Source organism: Elephantulus edwardii, unplaced genomic scaffold (assembly GCF_000299155.1).
Source record: "Elephantulus edwardii isolate Elephantulus edwardi_28Jun2011 unplaced genomic scaffold, EleEdw1.0 scaffold00104, whole genome shotgun sequence".
Lineage (NCBI taxonomy): Eukaryota > Metazoa > Chordata > Mammalia > Macroscelidea > Macroscelididae > Elephantulus > Elephantulus edwardii.
The window spans coordinates 3,378,769-3,402,081 of record NW_006399854.1 but is presented as its reverse complement, the minus strand read 5'-3'; the positions used below and the strand labels follow the sequence as shown (position 1 = coordinate 3,402,081).

General features: G+C 38.1%; 1 protein-coding gene across 1 annotated transcript in view; it reads left to right on the top strand.

The window, feature by feature from the left end:
- Positions 1–23,313, top strand: part of LOC102867990 (chromosome unknown open reading frame, human C14orf39) — a 114,690-nt gene that overhangs the window by 27,367 nt on the left and 64,010 nt on the right. The window contains exons 5-9 of the mRNA XM_006891823.1: positions 7,158–7,345; positions 7,446–7,488; positions 9,923–10,043; positions 19,783–19,877; positions 21,600–21,730. Of these exons, the coding sequence (XP_006891885.1) occupies positions 7,158–7,345; positions 7,446–7,488; positions 9,923–10,043; positions 19,783–19,877; positions 21,600–21,730 (578 nt within the window). The remainder of the gene's footprint in view (positions 1–7,157; positions 7,346–7,445; positions 7,489–9,922; positions 10,044–19,782; positions 19,878–21,599; positions 21,731–23,313) is intronic.

The window sequence follows — 23,313 nt, the reverse complement described above, 5'->3', positions numbered from 1 at the left end:
GTTAGGAGGGTGTCTCTTGTGGATTCGGTTCAGGAAGTCCACTTTGACAATGTGCTGTGAAATGGTGTCCTGGAAACGGCCAAACACTTGGCACCGATTGCTCAGCATTATATTCTTCTGGTTCAGCACCACATGTTCGATGTGATTCGGACACATCCATCTGCCCAGGGGCATGGCTCAAGGCAGTCCATGTGGAACAGGAGCGGGCAATAATCACACTGGATGAGAGGGGCCACACGGCAACTCCTATTACACGTGAAGCAGACTTTGACTGGTAAGGGAACGAGACCATTGTGATCCAATTCATGTGGTGTTAACATTTTTCCCTGTAGTCTCCTCTTTTCTTCTCCTCTTGCTAGAACCTGGTAGTGCAGTGGTACACGTCAGCTCATTGGGTAACTGAAATTGGGTGGGATTCCGCTCCAATCAAGTACAAAAAAGATTAAAGAATATATTCTGCAAATAACAAAATTGAACATTATTTGATGTAGTTCAACGTTCCATCAGAATATGGAAATTATTGATCAGTATCATTAATATTAACATGCCGGCTAAATATTGCTTAAGATCATCTGCAAGTGGCTAAAACAGTACACTGACAGAGAACTGCTAGAAGTTCAGGCTGGGTTTAGAAGAAGCTGAGCCACCAGGAGTATCATTACTAATGGCACGTGGAACCTGGCTGATGGTGACAAAGAATACAAAAGGAATGTCTGTGCTTTTATCAGATGTGCATGTCATTTGACTGTGAGTAATGGCTAAAATTGAGAAAAATGGGAATCCCACAACATTTAATTATGTTTACTTGAAACCTCTACCTAGATCAAGAAGCTGTTACATTAACAAAGCAGAGGAACAGAGCAAAAGTTTAAAATTGGGAAAGGTGTCCATCAGAGTTGTATCCTTTCTCCCTACCTATTTAATCTTATGCTAAATAAATCATTCAAGAAGCTGGACTCTTAAGAAGGAGAACAAAACATTAGGAGAAAGACTCATCAAAAACCCGTTTTATGCATATGACACAACCTTGCTTGCTGAAAGACAGGAGGACTTGAAGTGCTTGCAGGAGAAGATCAAAGACTACAGCCTTCAAAATGGATTACATCCCAGCATCAAGGGAAAAAAAATTCTCATCACTGGACCAATAAGCAACATCATGATAGATGAAGAAAAGATTGAAATTGTTAGTGATGTTCTATTAGATCCAAAATCAACACACTTGGTACTAGTATTCAGAAGATCAGGAGATATATTGCTTTGGGAAAATCAGCAGTTAGGGACCTTTCCAAATTATTGAGAAGCCACAATGCCAGTTTGAGGACTAAAGTGCTTTGATTTAGGCTGTGGTCTTTCCATCACTTTATCTGAGAGCGGAACAGTGAATAAGGATGACAGAAGAATTGATGCCTTTGAATTGTGGTTTTGAAGACTCCCATGAACTGCTAAAAGCACAAACCCATACGTCTTGGAGAAAGTATGGGCTTAGTGCTACTTGGAGGCAAACGTGATAAAGCTTCTTATACATTTTGTGCACTTTGTTAGGAGAGGCTATTTCTTGGAGAAGGACATCATGCTTGGGAAGGTAGAGGGCCAGAAAAAGACATGAAGACCCTCAACCAGATGGATTGACATAGTAACTGCTGCAACAGGCTTGAGTATGTCCAAAACAATGAGGATGGCACAGGATAGGATAGGGTTCAGATCTGTTGTTCATAGGGTCCCTATGAGTGGTACTCCTAACAACAATAACAGATCAGGGCAAGCAGCTTCTTTTTTTGTTTCTCCAAACGGTCAGAGAGTAAATATTTTACATTTTATGAGCCATTGAGTTTCTCTTTTAACTATTCCATTCTACTGTTGTGTTACAAAAGCAGTTGAATAATATGTAAATGAATGAAATATGTTCTAATAAAAGTTTATTTATGGACACTGGAATTTTAATTTTATCTGATTTAAAGCCTGAAGAATATTGTTCTTTTGATTTTTTTCCAATCATTAAAAATAGAAAAACCATTCTTAGTTCATAGTTTGTACAAAACATGAGGCAGGTTGGAATTGTCCTGTGGGTTACAGTTTATGACCTCTCTTGAAGTTCTGCTCTTGTTGTAGTTCACTGTCAAGTCATGACTGACATAGCTGATCCTCCAGTGGGTTTTCAGAGGCAGTGAATTACACAAGGTTGATCGCCCATCTTTTTCCTGCAGAGGAGCTGGTGGATTTGAACTGTATGTCTTTGGATTGATAATACAGTTCTTTACCATTAGACTACCAGTGCTCCCATTAAAGCTCTGCTATTAGGTGCTGTCAAGTTGAGTATGACTCATAGTGACCCTATGAAGAACAGATCTGAACCCTGACCTATTCTGTGTTATCTTCATACTTCCTGATACATGAGAGCCCATTGCAGTCATCACTGTGTCAATCCACCTGGTTGAAGGTCTTCCTCTCCTTTACCTACCCTTCCTGGCGTCATGTCCCTCTCCAAGGAATAGCCCCTCCTAGCAACATGCCTGAAGTATCCCAATCTAGATCATTTCCTATACAGCCATCTTTAAATGATCTTCAGCAATATTTTGCTTGCATGTGGTATTAATGATATTGTACAGTAGTTTCCACATTCAGCCCACATCATCCTTGCCTCAAAACAGCACTCTAGCTGCACCCTCTCCAACATATACTTGTTTGTTCTTTTGGCAGTTCATGGGATGTTCTGTTCTCTCTGTCACTACAACTGAAAGGCATCAATTCTTCTCCTGTCACCCCATTCATTGTCCAGCTCTCAGATGCACAGCCAGTGGTTGGAAAGACAATGGCCTGAATCAGCCTCTTCTTAGTTCTCAAACTGACATCCTTACTTCTCAATAATTTGGAGAGGTCCCTAACTGCAGTCTTACCCAGAGTGCAGTACATCTTATTTCCTAACTGATGGTACCAAGGGTGTTACTTGTGTATCCAAGTAATATGAAGTTGTTGACAATTTCAGTCTCTTCTCCATCCATCATGATGTAAGAAGGTCGTTTTCTTGACATTGAGATGTAATTAATATTGAAATCTTCATTCCTTGATCTTCTGCAACAAGTGCTTCAAGTCCTCCTTACTTTCAGCAAGCAGATTATGATTATGTATCATCTACATAATGCAGGTTATTGATCAGTCTCCCTCTAATTCCTTCATTAGAGTCCAGCTTCTTGAATAATTTGTTCAGCATTCAAATTGAATAGGTATGGTGAGAGAATGACCCTGACACACTCCCTTGTCAATTTTAAACCATGCAGTGTTCCCCTACTCTGTTCACACAACAGCCTCCTGGTCCAGGTATAGGTTTCACATGAGCGCAATTAAGTGCTCTGGAACTCCCATTCCTTTCAATGTCAGCCAAACTTATTATGATCCACACAGTCAAATGCCTTTGCATAGTCAATAAAGCACATAGAAATATTCTTCTGGTATTCTTTACTTTCAGCCAGAATCCATCTGACATTAGCAATGATATCCCTAGTGCCATGGCCTCTTCTAAATCCTGCTTAAACTTCTGGCAGTTTCCTATCAAGATAGTTCACTATCTAGCTGTTTTTAAATGACCTTCAGCAATATTTTGTTTGCATGTGATATTAATGATATTGCCCAATAATTTCCACATTCAGTTGGATTACCTTTTTCGGAATGAGAACAAATATGAACTTCTTCCAGACTGTTGACCAGACAGTTGTCCTCCAAATTTCCTTCCAGAGACTGGTGAATACATCCAAGGCTGCATCCATTAATAAAACAAGTCAGGCGGTATCCTGTTGGTTCCTGGGGTCCTATTTTTTACCAATGCCTTCAATGCAGCTTCCACTTCTTCTTTACCAACTGCTCTTGCTCATATGGCACTTCCTGAAATTTTCCAGTGTCATTCTTTTTGGTACAGTGATTCTGAGTATTCCCTCCATCATCTTTTGATGCTTCTGGGTCATTCAGTCTATTGCTTATACCATCTTTCAATATTGAGACTTGAGGTTTAAATTTATTTTTCTGTTCTCTTAGCTTGAAAACTGCAGAGTGATTATCTTCCCTTTTTATTCTCCAATTCTAGCTCTCTACACATCCCATTATACTACTTTTCTTTGTCCTCTGGAGCTGCTCTTTGAAATCTTCTGGTCAGCTCTTTACTTCAGCAAGCTTCCCCCTTGGTTTGACCTCTTGATGCTCCCATGCAATGTTTAGAGTCTTTTCTAACATTGATTTTGGTTTATGTACAGGTGTGTTGCAGCCAACTCATAGTGGACTCTCCAGTTGGTTTTCAGAGGTAGTAAATTCTATGGAAGGCAATTGCTCATCTGTTTCCTAGAGAGTAGCTGGCAGATTCGAACTATCTACCTTTGGGTTAGCAGCACAATTTCTCTCCCCACTAAGCCCTCAGAGCTGCCTTTTATAAGAATTAGCTATCTTATTTAAGAATTTTGCCTAAATATATGACTGTCAGACATCTACCTAAGATACATTAGAGAAGTTCCTTCACTAATGTTGACATTTTCTTCATAAAATAATTTTGGAGTCTACATAAATGATTGTGAACTTAGAGGTCTAACACATGGAGCATGACTTCATGTAATACTTTTAACTTAGAAAGTTGAAAGAGATTAGAAAGTCACATTTACCAAAATGGAACAACTAAAGACCGAGAACTCAGGGAACATAGAAGTTCAAGAAAAAAAGAAAAAAAAAGGATCAAAAGAATCAGATTCTACATTACTGTGGAGTTTATTGTTCAAAGTGGCTTTCTTAGCCATTGAACTTGACTTTGCCTTGTGGATGGGTGGGACTATGTAAATGGGGTGTGTTAGCCTATCTAGAAGGGAATTGGCTAGTCTCACCGTCTAGTTTCACTATTAAATTGAGCAAATCTGACAGCAGAATTGTAAGATTTTCTCTGCTAGCAAAGAAGTAAGAGTATGTAGCATGTCCTTCAGGCCGAATAATTCTTGCATCAACTGGACACGAGCTAGACCTTTGGCAGCAGCAGCCATGGCTGAAACAGGATCAGAGACCCAAGATGGAATGGAACTGACTTTAGGATTGCTACCCCACATGGAAACAGAGCTGAGGGAGAGCCAATATTGGCAGGATTGAGAATTTTCTAACATCCTAAGCGATGAGGCTCAAGGCTGAGATGCAAGTGAGCACATTTCACATTTCAAAAGCTCTCTTGACTGTATTCTGCTGCTAACCTGAATTATATAGCCTTTTACTTCTCCATTAAGGTACTGTCTGGTCTGAGAACTATTGCATCAGATTTGGACCCACTAAAACAGTAAGATTGACACTCAGATTAATAGAAAGAGATACAGGAGCGTGTGTGTGTGTGTGTGTGTGTGTGTGATAGTTCCCCTTTGTGAAGTTGGTAAAGGTCAGATGTGGCCATCCCCACATGGCCTTTGCTCATTTTAAGAAAGTTTTTTATTATACTAGTTATATTGTTTTCCAGACACATTCTTCCAATTCCTCTCACCCCCACCCACCAATTTATGTTGTTGTTGTTATGTGCCGTCGAGTCGCTTGCGACTCATAGCGACCCTATGTACAACAGCCCTAAACTCTGCTCTGTCCTGTGCCAGTCGCACTGTCTCTGATACTCCCATCCCGATTATCCCAGTCACTGAATCAGTCCACCTCATAGAGGGCCTTCCCCTCCTGCGCTGTCCCTCCACCCTCCCAAGCATGATGTCCTTCTCCAAGGACTGGTCTCTCCTCACATGTCCAAAGTATGTTAGACGGAGCCTCAGAATCCTTGCCTCCAAGGAGCCACTCGGTTTAACCCTTTCCAGGACGAATCTGTTTGTTTTCCTAGCAGTCCATGGTATTCTCAATACTCTTCTCCAGCACCACAGCTCAAAGGCATCAATTCTCCTTCTATCCTCCTTGGTCATTGTCCAACTCTCTGATGCATAACAAGTGATTGTGAAGACCAGGCCTGTTATCAAATGCACCTTATTCTACAGAGAGACACCATTGCTCCTCAGTACTTTGGAGAGGTCCCTAACAGCAGACTTTTTCTGGCTACTGGTGCCAAGAGTGTTGACTGTGGAGCCAAGCAAACTAAAGCTGTGTACAATCTCAGTCTCTTCACCATCCATTCTGATGCTGCCAATTGTTCCAGTGGTGAGAATCTTTGTCTTCTTGACATTGAGCCTCAATCTATATTGGAGGCTGCAGTCCTTGACCCTCTGCAGTAGGTGCTTCAGGTCCTCTTCAGTTTCAGCAAGCAGGGTTGTGTCATCCGCATAACGCAGATTGTTGATAAATCGTCCCCCAATCTTGGCACCACATTTCTCCTCATAGAGCCCAGCCTCCCGGATAATCTGTTCTGAATATAGGTTGAAAATTTATACAACTCATAATTAATCCCCCTCCCTCTGCACATCCTCATCCCTTTGCTTCCACCCTCCCCCACCCCTTTGGATCCTTATACTCATTCTGCAATACTGGTTTTATGTAATATTTGTCCTTGTGGGACTAAGTTAGTTCATTCATATAATGCTCTCCATTCCCTCCCAGGTTAGGTAATAATTTACAAAATCATTGTTCCTGTGTGTTGCATAGTATTCCATTGTGTGAATATACCATAATTTCTCAATCCATTCGTTTGTGGTTGGACACTTTGGCTTTTTTTCATGTTCTTGCGATGGTGAATAATGCTGCTATGAACATTGATGTGCAAATCTCTCTTTGTGCCTTAGTTCTCATATTCTCTGGGTATATTCCAGGTAGTGGAACAGCTGGGTCATAGGGAATTTCTATGTTCAGCTTGCCCTTGCTCTTTTTAAAGTAATTAGGATGAAAGGAGGGAAAAAGTAATCCGAATGAGTACTAAAATGACATAACTGAATTAGAAAAATCGTATTATTGATGACCTTAGAAGAAAGAAATTTCATTAGAATTATGGGTGTGGAAATTCTATTGAAGAGAATAAAAGATTGAATAACTGCTAGTGGAGGAAAAGCTTCAGAAATGTGATAGAATTATGGAATGTTTGAATTGTAGATAATACTGCATGAAACATTGTTAGTGGATAGTCATCTTGCCTTTTATACTTAATTTAGAAGACTTTAACATGATATTTACTTAATCTTAACATATTTTCATATGTACAACTGTTATTTCTTTTAATTCTACAGAAAAATGTATCATGACTATATATGCCAATATAAAGACGTTTTGAAGCAATACCAATTAAAATATTCAGAAACACCTTTTTCACGTGAATATTATAAGAAGAAAACTGAACATGAAGAAATTAAAAAGAGAGTATTAGCGTGTTCTGAACAACTGAAAATGAATGAAAATATTTTTATGGAATTTCTAGGTAACAACATTTTTGTTATATATTGCTTTAATAATGGTATTATTTGTAATTAAAAGAACATAATATGTAAATCTGTCTAAAATATGGTTTTGTTTTTCAGTGCCTGCTCCCTTTCCATCACTTACTAAATGGGCATTATACATGTATCCACACTGTATTGCTATCTAGAATTTTTATTAGATCAGAATTTCCATATTTTAAATTTTTATTATATTTCATTTTATGTGTTTTTTGCTTAGTGAAAATTATAGTTTACTTGAATGATCATGTGACACTAGCTTTCTCTTATGACCATGAGAAGAGAAGCAAACAATTTTATAAAGATAAAATGATATGTAGCTGTAGCTTTTAGTGGTACATTTTTAAAAAAATTTTGGAGTTTATTAGCAAACTTAATTGATTACAGTTGAGGTTGGAAACAGGATACAACGCTTCTTTAAGGACAGCTTCTCAGGTGTCCTTGCAGGCCCTCTGACCTTCAGCCTCACTGGACTCTGTCTCTAGACTCTGGCCTGGAGTTACACAGCTTTTTTGTTGTTGTTGTGTCATCAAGTTGGAACAGACCCGTAACTGATCACCTGGTAGGTTTTCAGAAGCAGTTAATTGCACAGGAGAAGATTGCCCAATTTTCTCCTGTGGAGGAGCTGGTGGATTTGAACCAAGTATGTTTGGGATTTCAACACAGCTTGTTGTTACTAGGCCATTAGAGCTCCCATTACTGGTAAATCTTAAGGAAATTGTCATTTTCCTCTTTATTGGTTATATTTACTTAGATAGAAAAAGGTAGAAGACTCACAATTATTTACTCATCTGTAGAATCTGTTGTTTGTCAGACAATACCAAAAACTACACAAAGCTTTTTTTCCAAAGAGTTTACAATTTATTAGGGGAGACAGGTATATAAAGAAATAATCTGATATGGTAGATGTTTGTTGCTATTATGTACTGTCTAGTCAGAACCAACCCATAGCTAACCCTCCAGCAGGTTTTCAGAGACAGTGAATCGGACAGGAAGAGATTGCTTATCTTTATCTTGTGAAGCAGCTGGTGGATTCTGTATGTCTTCAGGTTGGCAGCACAGCTCCTTACCACTAGGTCACTAGAGCTCCCTAGATACTTAAATAACTCTGTGTGTACTGCCTATTTTGCCAGAGAAATCTTCCTGATAATGAACAGAATTTTAATCCTCTTCCAGTTTCTACAAAATCTTTCATGTCTTTTTCCCTACTACATTGTGACATCATTATTGATGCTAAATATTTTAAATATATGCATTGTGCTTTGCTTCCTCTGTGCTTCACCCTAAATCACCATTCTTTTAGCTATTGCTTGCTCAATTAATGTTTTTGCTTCACTTGATTTTATTCTTAGATACTCATTTGCTGACCACCAGTGTTTAACTTATCAATGGAGAGGGGTAGAGGTTGTTAAGTGCAAAAGGTTCTTCATGGGTTTAGAATAGAATATGAGATGAGATGAGATGTAAGGCAGCATAATAAAAAAGAAGAATGGATGTAGAAAGAATTTAGTTTAGCATTTAAATCCACCAGCTGCTCTCAGGAGAAAGATGGGCAGTATCCTCGTGTGCAAATTACAATCTCTGGAAACCTGCTGGAGGGTCAGCTATGAGTTGGTTCTGACTTAACACCAGGCTTTTATTTTGGTTTCCATACCTAAAACTTAAAGTAAGGTCTTTAATTAAAACAATGTAACAAACAATAGTCATTTGACATTTTGTGTTCTGGCATCTAGATCATATTTTTTTTAGATCATATTTTTAAGGCAAACAGTAAAGGTCTAACAAATTTTCTTCCAATTTTTTTATTGCTACTGTTCCATTTTTATTAATTTCTCTAAGTGGATTGTGGATTGATTTAGGAAATTTTTTTAGCTAAATCACACAGTACATCTGTTAGTAGCTGAGAAATTCTCTCCATGGAAGTAGGCATAAATCGAGGTCAAACAGAAAATCCAGATGTAAGAGCTAGCCTTCTTTTATATTTTTCAGAGTACAACCACAAAAACCTTATAAAGTAGGAAAATTGAATGAATTTCATTGTTGGCTTTTTTTTTTCTTTTTTAATACGGAACGCTTCACGAATTTGCGTGTCATCCTTGCGCAGAGGCCATGCTAATCTTCTCTTTATCGTTCCAATTTTTTTTTTAGTATATGTGCTGCCGAAGCGAGCACCATTGTTGGCTTTTGAACCAATAAATTATAGAAATAATAATTTATAATAGTGGAAATAATTCACCATATATTATCAATGATACCAAATCATATGATCATCTTCGTTACCAAACCAAAATAAAAAATAACACCCTATAAAGATACTGAAATGAAAGAAAAACATCCCAACATATTTTTATGAAATGTTTTTAATCTTAGAATGTAAACAACATAAGCAATAAATTATCTCTGTCAAGCTATGTTTATTTTACCTTTGTTTTCAGATATTAATTATTGTTTGTATGGAACATACATAGAAATAATGTTACATAATCTTATTGCTGATATACTAAATATATAATAAGTAAAAAACTTGCTTGCATGGCATAGTTCCTTAACATAAAAAGGGTTAATATGAGATGTAAGACACAAGAAATTATTAAAATTGCCAATAATTTTACCAAAAGTTCATCTGAATTGAAGAAAGAAGTAGATGAAGTGGAACTGGAAATTAATTACTTAAACCAGGTATTTATTAATATTTTTCTAATATATAAATGCTTACATATAATGATGTGGTAACCATATAGCTGTTAGATACTAAAGTTGCTCCAACTTATAGCAACTCTATTTATGTGCAACAGACAATATTGTTGTTATGTGCCGTTGAGTCACTTGTGACTCATAGCGACCCTATGTACAACAGCCCTAAACTCTGCTCTGTCCTGTGCCAGTCTCACTGCCTCTGACACTCCCATCCCGATTACCCCAGTCACTGAATCAATCCACTTCCTAGAGGGCCTTCCCTTCTTGAGCCATCCCTCCACCCTCCCAAGCATGATGTCCCTCTCCAATGACCTGTCCATGATCTATATAGAACATGGCCCAACAGACTATATACAACTTCTAAAATGTATTACATCTCAACATCAAGAACACAAAAATCCTCAGTACTGGACCAATTGATGACATTATAATAAATCTAGAAAAGATTGATGTTGTCAATAGTTTGATTTTACTTTGATTTACAATCAGTAATCAATGGTAGCAGCAGTCAAGAAATCAGAAAATGTGTTGCATTAAGAAAATCTGTTAAAGACCTCTCCAAAGTGGTAAAGAGAAAGGATATCAGTATAAAGACAAAGGTGCACCTAATCCAAGCCATAGTCTTTTTCTATTACTCTTGTGTATCTGAAAGTTGGACAGTTAGTAAAGATGAGAGAAGAAGAATTGATGCCTTTGAATTGTGGTGTTGGAGAAGAATGTTGAGTATCTCATGGACTGCCAAAAGAACAAACAAGTCTATGTTGTAGGAAATGCAGTCAAGGCCTTCTTAGAAGCAAGGATGTTATTGTTATGTGCTGTCAAATCGCTTGTGCCTCTTAGCGACTCTATGATACTAAGAGCCCTAAAATACTGTTCTATCCTGTGCCAACCTCACTGCCTCTGACACACCTACTCCCACCACCCCAATCACTGAATTGATCCATCTCATTGAGGGTCTTCCTCTTCTGCACTGTCCCTCCACTCTCCCAAACATGATTTTCCTCTCCAAGGACTGGTCCCTCCTTGCAACATGCCCAGAGTATGTCAGATGAAGCTTCAGAATCCTTGACTCCAAGGAGCAGCCTGGCTTCACCCTCTCCAGGATAAACCTGTTTGTTCTCCTAGCAGTCCATGGTATATTCAACACCCTTCTCCAGCACCACAACTCAAAGGCATAAATTCTTTCTACCATCCTTAGTCACTGTGCAGCTCTTTGATGAATAGCATGCAGTTGTAAAGACTATGGCTGGGATCAGGCACACCTTAGTCTCCAGACTGATGTCATTGCTCTAAAGTACTCTGAAGATGTCCCTGACAGCTGACTTTCCCAATGCAGTTCATCTCTTGATTTCTTGGCTGCTGGTACCAAGATTGTTGACTGTGGAGCCAAGCAAACTAAAACTGTTAACTATCTCAGTCTCTTCATCATCCATACTGATGTTGCCACTTGGCCCAGTTGGGAGAATCTTTGTTTTCTTGATGTTACGCTTCAATCCATATTGAAGGCTGCAGTCTTTGACCTTCTGCAGCAAGCATTTCAGGTCCTCCTCAGTTTTAGCAAGCAGGGTGTGTCATCTCTGTAATGCAGGTGGTTAATGAATCTTCTGTCAATCTTGATGCCACATTCCTCCTTGTACGGCCCAGCGCTCCAGAAGTAGGAAGGGATGGTGGTGGGTAGGGAAAGGGTTGGGTCAAAATATATGTGGCAAGGGTGGGTAGAGCATTGGATCTATCGGTCATGTTTCTGATTTGGTAAATGTGTTTCACCTGTTTTTTCTCTGTAAAATTCTTGTCTGCCAGATACTATTATAAAGAAAACCAACACAACACCCCAAAACAAACCCCAATTACAAATTAAGGTAGACTAGGAAGAAGGATTGGCCATCCACTTCCGAAATAAAAGGTTTCAAAAACCCCATGTACGATAGAGCACACTTAGACTAGTAGACATGGCAATTGAGACTGAGATCGCAGGTATGGAACCGCAAAGAAGGAGGAAAATATGTAAGCAGACACTAGTTATTGGAACATGGAATGTGAGAAGCATGAGTGTAGGAAAATTGGACATTGTTAAGAAAGAAATGGAACACAAATATTGACATACTAGGTATTGGCAAAATGAGATGGCTTGGCATATTTTGAATCAGATGATCATGTGATCTACTATGTCAAGGATGAAAACATTAAGGAAAAAATTGGGTTTTCATTATTTCAAAAGTCATTTCTAGATCCATCATGAAATACAATGTGGTGAGTGGCAGGATAATATCCATATGCATACAAGGAAGTCCAGTGAGTACCACTATTATTCAAATGTATGCATCGACAACTAGAGCCAAAGAGGAGGAGATGGAAGATTTCTACCAACTTTTGCAGTCAGAAATTGATTGAACATGCAATCAAGATGCATTAATAGTAATAATGGGTAACTGGAATGCAGAAATTGGGAACAGGGAAGAAGGAGGCAAGGATAGTGAAACTTTATCTTATATTTTGAGCATGTTGTCAGAAGCAACCAGCCATTGAACAAAGACATCAAGCTGGGGAAAGTGGAGGGTCAGAGAAGGAGATGAAGATCTTCAATGAGATGAATGAACAATGAACTGGAGCATATCAAAGATGCTGAGGATCTCTTGTTCGTACGGATGCTGAGTCATAGTTGACTTGCTAGCACCTAACAACATATACAAGATAAAATTCAACCCAATCCTGCACCATACTCATAATATCTACTCTCTCGGCTGGTGCAGTCATTGGGTATGTAAATCTATCTCATTGAGGATCTTCATCTGTTTCTTGAATTCTACTTTTACAGACATGATAGCCTTTCCAGATACTGGCCCCAGATAACATGCCCACAGCATGTAAGACAAAGTCTCACCAACCTTGCTTGCAAGGAATACTCTGCCTGCACTTCATCCAAGGCAGATTTCTTTGATCTTTTGGTAGCCCATACAGTTAATGTGCAACATAACTTAGAAGGACAAATTCTAAGACAGCTGATAAAGACTTAACATATGGCTTAAGAATTTAAAGTTAATTAAAAAAGAATTTTCACTGAATTTACAGATATGTTTGAAATAGTAAATGAATGGTTGTTGTTAATGCGCCATCAAGTTGCCTATGACTCATAGTGACCCTAGGTACAATATCTCTGGGCCTTGCCCTATAGTGATCTAGTTTCACTGTCTCTGACACACCTACTCCCTTTACTCTGTCTCAAACGAGTCTTTCTCTCCTGCCCTGTTCCTCCACCCTTCCAAACATGATGCCCTTCTCCAGGGTCTGGTCCCTCCTGGCCACATGCCCAAAGTAGGTGAGACAGAGCTTCAAAATCCTTGCCTCTAGGAGCAGCTTGGTTTCACCCTCTCCAGGATAAACCTGTTTGTTGTTGTTGCCATCCATAGTATGGTGAATACTCTTCTCTAGTACCACAACTCAAAGGCATCAGTTCTTTTGTCATCTTTGGTCATTGGGTAGCTCTCAGATGCATGGCAAATAATTGTGAAGTCCATGGCATGGAAGTTTCAGAGTACAAAGTAAACAAAATAATTTTTCCAGCAATGAAAGAAACAAGGCATATTTAGGAACCAGTTCTAAGAGAATTTAGGAACATCTAAGAGAATGAAATACCTACGAATAAATATAATGCAGAGACATGAAGCATTTATACAATGAAGAGTACCAAACACTGCTGAAAGAGATTAAACAAGACTTAACCAAATGGAGTGATGCTCCATTTTCATGAATTATAAGATTTCAAAGTATTAAGACATCTGTACTACACAAAGCAATCTAAAGATTTTAAAAATAATCCATTTTCATATCTAGAATGACAAGAGACCTCAAGTAGCTAAAACAACATTGCAAGAAAAAAGTAAGGTAGGAGGACTCACGTTTCTTAATTTTAAAACATTGTTCTTGGAAAAATAGAGCATCAGCAAAGGAAAAGATGACCTTCAAAGAGACAAATTGGCTCAATAATGGATTTAATCACAACAGAGATGTGAGAATGGCATAAAATGGAGCTGTACTTAGGATTCCTGTGAGTCAGAGCTGACTCATTGGTTTCTAACAACAACATACAACTGCAGTAATTAAAGCAGCCTAGTAGAAATGTAACAGTAGAGACAAAAATCAATGGAATAGACTTGAGCATCCACTAATAAATATATTCATCTGTAGTTAACTGATTTCTGTCAGAGGTGCTAATAAATTTATTTGATGAAAAATTGGTTGGCACTGAAGTACCATATGAACAAAAGCCAATGGTAACAGTAAGTACAAGCTGAATTGAAAACGTGATTAAAATAAGGCCCCAGGAATAGATGTGTTACTGATTGACATGTTTCAACTAACAGATGCAACCCTACACATGCTCACCTGTCTATGCCAGGAGATTTGGAAGAGAGCTGCCTGCTTGGCTGACTGGAAGAGATCCACTTTTGTTCACCTTTTCTGATTTTGAACCATGCAGTGTCTCCTTGTTCTATTCTGATGACTGCATCCTGGTCCAAGTATAGATTTTGCATAAGCACAACCAAGAATTCCCATTCTTCTCTAGCTACAGTTTTTTGTGATCCACACAGTCAAACGCCTTTGCATAGTCAATGAAACACAGATAGACATTCCTCTTGTTCTCTGTGATTTCAGCTGAGATTCAACTAACAGTGGCTATAATGTTTCTAGTGCCATGGCTTTTTCTAAACCCAGACTGAACATCTGGCAGTTCCCTGTGCCAGTCATTTTAGGATAATTTTCAGTGGATCTTTCTTATATGTGATATTAATGATTGTTGTTGTTGTTATGTGCCATTGAGTCGTTTGCGACTCATAGTGAGCCTGTGTACAAGAGCCCTAACCGCCGTTCTATCCTGTGCCAACCTCAATGTCTCAAATACATTCATTCCCACCACTCTTCAATAATTCCCACACACTGTCAGGTCTCCTTTATTTTGGTTTTTGTTTGTTTTTTTTTTAACGGCAATAAATATGGATCTCTTCCAATCAGTTGCCAGTTTGTTCTCGAGATTTCTTGGCAGCCTTCAATGTGGATTGAAGCTCAACATCAAGAAAACAAAGATTCCTGCCAGTGGGCCATTTGGCAGCATCATAATAGATGGTGGAGAGATTAAGATTATTAAGCGCTTCAGCTTGTCTGGCTCCACAATCAACACTCTGTCTAAAGACTAAGGTACACCTGATGCACCTCACTTACTTGCTCTGATCAGAGAGCTGGACAGTGACTAAGGATTGTAGAAGAAGAATCAAAGCCTTTGAGTTGTGATTCTGGAGAAGAGTATTGAATATACCATGGACTGCTAAGAGATCAAACAGGTCTGTTCTGAAGAGGGTGAAACCAGACTGTTCCTTGGAAACAAGGATTTTGAAGCTCCATCTGACATATTTTGGGTATGCTTCCAGGAGAGACCAGTCCTTGGAAAGGCATATCATGCTTGGAATGGGGGAGAGACAGTACAAGAGAATAAGACCCAGGATGAGATGGATTGACTAAGTGACTGGGGTAATGAGAGTAGGTGTGTCAGAGACAATGAAATTGGCTCAGGATAGAGCAGCGTTCAGAAATGTTATACATAAGGTTGCTATGAGTCAGGGTCAACTCAACAACACATAACAAAACAAAAAACCCAAAAGAGTAGAATTGAAAAGATGGGACAGAAATTTACTGTGATGGAGGAGAAATTCCCGTGTTTTTTTAATCTGTAGCAGATAACTTAGTGTTCTGAATTGCTTCTCAGGAAGCTCCAATAACTTTTCTTCCTCTGAAAGGCTTTTTTGTTGTGTATTTTTGTACGACTCATAGTGACCCCATGAATAAAAGATCTGAACCCTATTCTATACTGTACCATCCTCACACTTGCTGACACACAAGAGCCCACTACAGCAGTCACTGTCAGTCCTCTTGGCTGAGGGTCTTCTCTCCTTTGCCAATCCTCCATCCTCCCCAGCGTCATGTCCTTCAAGGAATAGCCCCTCCTAGCAACATGCCCGAAGTATGTGAGGCTAAGCCTCATCATACTTGCCTCCAAAGAGCAGTCTGGCTGCACCCTCTTTAAGACATATCTTTGTTCTCTTGGCTGTCCATGGGATGTTCAGTGCTCTTCTCCAACACCACAGCTGAAAGGCATTAATTCTTTTTTCTGTCATCCTTATTCATTGTCCAGCTCTCAGATGCATAGCAAGTAATCAGAAAGACTAGCTATACCAATTAAATTGTGTGCAGCCATATCATTCAAGAAGCTGGACTGTGATTCATAACCAAACTGCTTTGTGCAGATGACACAACTTTGTAGATAGTGTAGGGGACTTGAAGCACTTGCTGTAGAAGATGAAAGACTAAAGCTTTCAATATGGATTACATCTCAGTATCAAGAAAACAAATTCTCACCACTGGACCAAGAGGCAGCATCATGATGTTATGTGCTGTTGAGTTGCTTGCGACTCTTAGCGACCCTTTGTACAACAGCCCTAAACCCTGCTCTATCCTGTGTCCTGTGTCAATCTCACTGTCTCTGACACACCCATCCCGATTACCCCAGTCACTGAATCAATCCACCTCATAGAGGGTCTTCCCCTTCTGCACCTTCCCTCTACCCTCCCAAGCATGATGTCCCTCTCGAAGGACCTCTCCCTCCTTACAACATGTCCAGAGTATGTCAGACGAAGCCTCAGAATCCTTGCATCCAAGGAGCAGCCTGGTTTAACCCTCTCCAGGATGAATCTGTTTGTTTTCTTGGCAGTCCATGGTACATTCAATACTCTTCTCCAGCACCACATCGCAAAGGCATCAATTTGCCTTCTATCCTCCTTAGTCATTATCCAACTCTCTGATACATAACAAGTGATTGGAAAGACCATAGTCTGTATTAGACGCACCTTAGGCTCCATAGTGACACCATTGCTCTTCAGTACCCTGGAGAGGTCCCTAACAGCAGACTTTTCCCATCGCAATATATTTTTTTTATTTCCTGGCTACTGGTGCCAAGAGTGTTGACCATGGAGCCAAGCAGACTAAAGTTGTTAACAATCTCAATCTCTTCACCATCCATCCTGATGCTGCCAGTTGGTCCAGTGATGAGAATCTTTGTCTTCTTGACATTGAGCTTCAATCCATACTGAAGGCTGCAGTCCTTGACCCTCTGTAGCAAGCGCTTCAGGTCCTCCTCAGTTTCAGCAAGCAGGGTTGTGCCATCTGCATAACGCAGATTGTTGATAGATCTTCCACCAATCCTGACACCACGCTTCTCCTCATAGAGCCCAGCTTCTCTGATAATCTGTTCTGCATACAGGTTGAAAAGGTATGGAGATAGGACACATTCCTGGTGTAGGCCTTTCCCAGTTTTGAACCATACAGTATTTCCTTGCTCTGTTCTGACGACTGCCTCTTGGTCCAAGTATAGGTTTCGCTTTAGAACGATCAAGTGGTCTGGGATTCCCATTCTTCTCAGAGTCAGACACAGCTTGTTATGATCCACACAGTCAAATGCCTTTGCATAATCAGTGAAACACAGATAGACATTCTTCTGGTATTGCCTGCTTTCAGCTAAGATCCATCTCACATCAGCTACAACATCTCTAGTACCACGACCCCTTCTAAACCCAGCCTGGACTTCTGGCAGTTCTCTACTGGTGTGCTGCTCCAGTTGTTTTTGGATAATCTTCAGTAGAATCTTGCTTGCTTGTGAAATCAATGATATCGTTCTATAGTTTCCACACTCTATTGGGTCACTCTTCTTTGGAATGGGAACAAATATAGATCTCTTCTAGTCAGTTGGCTAAGTGGTTGTTCTCCAGATTTCTTGGCACAACTTGGTGAGCACATTCAGGGCAGCATCTGTTAGCTGAAATATGTCAATTGGTATACCATCTATTCCTGGAGCCTTATTTTTTTGCTGTTTCCTTCAAAGCAGCTTGAAGTTCTTCCTTTATCACCATAGGCTCTTGCTCATATGTAATTTCATTAAATTCTTCTGTGTCTGCCAGTTACTTTTGATGCAGTGACTCTATATATTCTTTCCATCTTTTAATATTTCCTGGATGATTTAATATTCTGCCTAAAGCATCCTTGATTATAGCAACTCGAGGTTTAAATTTGTTCTTCAGTTCCTTGAACTTAGGAAATGCTGAGCGATAGATGGAGAAAAAATTGGAGTTGTCAACAATTTTGTTTTGCTTGGATACAGCAGTCAAGAAATAAAAATTTATGTTGCATTGGGGAATTTTGCTGTCAAGGATTATCTTTGAGATTCATCAATAAGAACTTCAAGTCTTCTTAATTGTGTCATCTCTATATTGCAGTCTGTTAAGACTTTCTCCAATCTTGATGCCACATTTTTCTTCATATGATCCAGCTTTTCTTATTTGCAAAGCATGCAGATTGCATGTACATAGTGAAAGGATACTACTGTGACACACATCTTTTCTGATTTTAAACCTTATAGTATCCTGTATTCTTTTTTAATTCCATTTTGGTCTATGTATAGATTCCCTGTGATCTGTACAGTTAAGTGTTCTGGAATTCCCATTTTTCTCAATATTATTAATTATTATGATCCACTTAGTCTGATGCCTTTACATAGTCAATAAAACAGAAGTAAACATCTTTCTGGTATTTCCTGCCTTCAGCTGTAATAGATTTGATGTCAGTAATGATGTCTCTTATTTCCCCAGCCTCTCTTGAGTACAGTTTGAGTTTCTGAGTACTCTATGAATGTGCTGTCTCAACTGTGTTTAAAATATCTTCATCAAGACTTTACTTGCTTGTAAGGTAAATGATACTATTAGGTAATTTCTGCATTGCATTGGATCACCTTTTTTGGCTTGTGCAAAAATATGGATCTCTTCTGATCAATTGGCCAAGATGCAGTTTTCAAAATTTCTTGGTATAGAGGAGTGAACATAGCCAGGGTTGCATCTGTTTGCAGTGAAGCACTTCATCTGGTATTCTGTAAATTCCTTGAGTCATATTTATGTAAAATGTCAAAAAGAAAGATGATTACTTGATTACTAAAATGTACCTGCCTCAAGCTGTGGTATTTTCAATTTGCTTGCAAAAGCTGGACAATAAATAAATACTAAAGAAATATCAATGCTTTTAAGTTAGGTTGTTAGTGAATATATTGATACCATGGACAGCCAGAAGAAGGAAATATTTATTTTGGACGATAGATTGCTATTTAGTAGTGAGAATGGCTAGATTTTGTGTCATATACTTTAAACAGGTTTTCATGAGGGATTTGTCCTGGAGAGGTACATCATACTTGATAAAGTAGAATCAGTGAAAATAAGGAAGACCTTCAATGAAATAGAGTGGCATAATGGATGCCACTAATAGATTCAAATATAGTAGCAATCATGAGATGGCACAGGGACCAGGAAATGTTTTCTTTTGTTGCACACAGGGTTAGGATGAGTCAAAATTGACTTGATGGTTTTAGTAGCAAAAATATGTATATGCAAGAAATCAATATTTGTTTCTGATATTCCTTTATAAAGAAATTAATTTAAATCTATGGTTAAAAATATAAGGAAAAGTAAGAGGATTGTGATTCATTTTGATCCCTTCTGATAATGTCCAAAGTATGTGACTTTATTTTTTGTAGCTTTCATTAAAATATGGGAAATTCCATAAAAACAGGAATGTTGTAATTTGTAGAAACAAATATTTTGCAGGTAATTTTTTGGTTTATTTTTGTTTTCAGCAGATTGCAAGACTTCATGAAACTAAGAAACTTCCTGAAACTCTGAAAGAAAAGAATAACATTAAAAAGAAGAAGGAATTGAAAGAAAGTTTCAGGTAAAACTTAAAATAGAGTTGGTTGGGATTTTGTTGTTGTGTACCATCAAATCTTATCTGACTGGTACAGAAGGAGATTGCCCCTCCTCCAGCAGAGCATCTGATAGATTCGAAGCATAATCCTTTGGAATTGAAGCACAGCTTCTTGCCACTAGGCCACCGGAGCTCCCTAAAAATAGAGTTTTAATGAGAAGATATTCTAAAAGTTTGCTTTTCTTATTTTATCCCAAGTATATAATAGTATTTGTGTAAGCTATTTTCTCCTCATTTTTAATGAAATTTTTTTAAGATAGACCTTTAAGTGTTTTGAACCAAAACCAGTACTTAAAACTCATTTAGTAAGGCCAGAGATTTTATGTATAGAGAATAGGGAAGCAATAACCTATGAATTGTTTTCCATGATAGGTCAGTAATATGAGTAAAAGGAGAATGAATGATGAGAATGACAGTGTCATTAACTTTATCATCATGTAACCAATTTTACCAATTCTCCTTTGCCATAGAAAATGAAGAGTGAAAGGATGCTACTGAATATGACTTCACATATTTCCTTACCTTTCATTGTGCTGTTGTTGTCAGGTGCCATTGAGTTGAGTATGTCTCATAGTGACCCTTTGAACAACGGATTTGGACCTTGCCCTATCCTCATTATCTGTGACATACTTGAGCCCATTGATATAGGCACTGTGTCTATTTTTCTTCTTCTCTTTTTCTGACCATCCACCTTTCCAAGCATAATGGAATGGCCCCTCCTAACAACATGCCCAAAGTATGTGAGATGAAGTTTTCCATCCTTGCCTTCAAGGAGTACCCTGGTTTCAATTTATCTAGGATAAACCTGTTTGTTCATTTAGTAGTCCATAAGATTTTCAGTACTCTTCTCCAACACCACAACTCAAAGCTATCAATTTTCTTCTGTCATCCTTAGTTATTGTCCAACTCTCAGATACATAGCAAGTAATAGAGACGACCATAACTTGAAACAAATGTACCTTAGACTAGAAACTGACATCATTGCTCTTTAGCACTTTGGAAGCATCCTTGACTGTAGACTTTCTAATGCTTCATACTAATGTTGTTAAAATAGACATCAGTGGTGGCCAAAAAGGTAGTGGGACATTAAAAAACGATTTCTATTGCCTGCACTATGTGGCAATAAAGTTCATGTATAATATTGTTTCTGATAAACTTTCTACTTTTTTGTCTATTAATACCTTTTTTGAATTCTTTTTAAGTTCTTTTCCTCATACTTCATTGCCCTTATTTAGATTTTTTGACACTCCTTTTTAAAATTAATTTTCCTGATATATTATTTTTCTTAATTTTTTACTCTAATACCTCTCATCTTATTTATACAACTTTAATTTTATAAGGAAATAAAATGGGAAAATAAATCAGTGTTCAGAATTTTACTATATTGACAATTTAAAAATATTAGAAGCATTTTGAATATTGAGGAATATTACATTACCGCTTAGTGATATTTCCTCAATATTTATTTTGGTATTTACTCTGTTTTTTAAGTCAAATGCTTCTTCTAGTAAAAAACTTAAGAAATTCATTTATGATTGTGATGTTGTTTTAATGATTTTTATAATCATGCTAGTTGATTTGTTTGTGAATAACAATTTATAGTAGCCTGGAACCTAAACTGTGCTACTTATGGTTAAAGCTTTGTTTTGAAATGTTTTTTAAGTCTTTAAAATTCACTCTTCTCTTTAGAATACTTGAAAAAGATGAACATGTATCTGCATTGGATAAAAATAATCAAAACAGTCAATTATTTCTTCCTTTTGAATCTCATAAATTAATGAGACAAATAAAAATGCATTCTTCAGAACAGAAAGTTAAAGGTAAAGTATCTATTAATTACTGGAAAAATTTATTTTATTTGCTAACAAAAGAAAAAACAGAAAAGAAACTGTTTTAGTTATCATTCATTTTAAGAAGCAAGGACAAAAATTCTGGAGTTCTATAAATTTAAGAAGTACCACTTTGATTCATTCTAATAACAAAAAAAGATATGTCTTCCTATACACTTTTTTACTTTGGGAAAGAGGTGATTTACACTCTATAAAAAAAGTATCCACATTAAAAAGTATCAACACCTCAAGGGAGCTCTGGTGGCCTAGTGGCAAGAAGCTGCACTCCAATTCCAGAGGTACACAGTTCCAACCCACCAGATGCTCTGCTGGGGAAGGAGGGACAGTCTCCTCCTGTACCAGTCAGATCCGATGTGACACACACACACACACACACACACAATAATAAAATAAAATAAAATAAGTATCCACACCTCATGGCCTTCTCTCTCAGAGGAGGATGAATATTGTATATATTTTTCATTTGAGGAGTTATGTTTTCAGTATGTGTGATTTAAGTTGAGTAGCTGTTAATGGTCTCTCTGACTCAGTCACTGAGATATTTTAATTGCTTTTAATTCAATGAGTCTGCAGGCTAGCTTAACTAAATTTACTGCACTGAGTTTTTATGTCCTCAATTGTTAACAGCCCTTTGAACCAGTTTGAGCTTGTTCATTCATGGTCAATGGAGAAAAATCTGTTCAGATCCTGATTTTAAAGAAGTATGTGTGTTTGAACAATTACCTGAACAGGGAAATGTATGGAATGAAGCCCTGATTGAGAGATTTAGAAGAGGATTATTGAACCCAATCTGCATCCTGATGCAGGAAACTGGATTATTGCTAGGGCTGCAGAATGTGCTAGTTGACCACCATCTATGAACAGAACATCACTGTTTCCTAGAGAGATGGTTGTTATGCAGAATGCACATGGCCTTTGTTTTGTAGGAGGCAGATTAAATTTATAGCAGGATATCAGTCCACAGATTTTCCTGTTCTTGTTATTGCTGTGGTCACCCACATTTTACAAATTTAGACCCTTTTAAGTTTCTTTTCATTGGTAGTGACTGATCCATAAAGGCCACTTTCAAGTCCTATATTTGTCCCTACTATAAAGGTGTAATCTTGTCTGCTGGAGTGTCAGCTATGACTTGTTGCTGATTCAACAATAGTAAGTTAGGGAGCCCTGGTGTTCCTGGGTAGGAAGTTGTGCTACTAACCTAAAGTCCTCACATCTCTTTTCTCCCATTCAATTTATAGTCTCATAAAACTTGCTGGACAGTCAGCTATAAGGCAGTTCCAACTTAGTAGCAATGTGTTGAGTTCAGTCTTATCATTGATTTTCATTTTGGGTTCAGAGTTCATTTTAACAGTTATATCATTTTGGTGAGCTCTGGTGGCCTAGGGGCAAGAACCTGTACTGCAATCCCAGAGGTAAGCAGTTAGAATCCACCAGATACTCTGCTGGAGAAAAAGGGACAATCTCCTCCTGTACCAGTCAGATCCGATTTGATGGTACATACAAAAATAATAAAACGTAAAAAATTTTAAAAAGTTATATAATTTTATAATTAG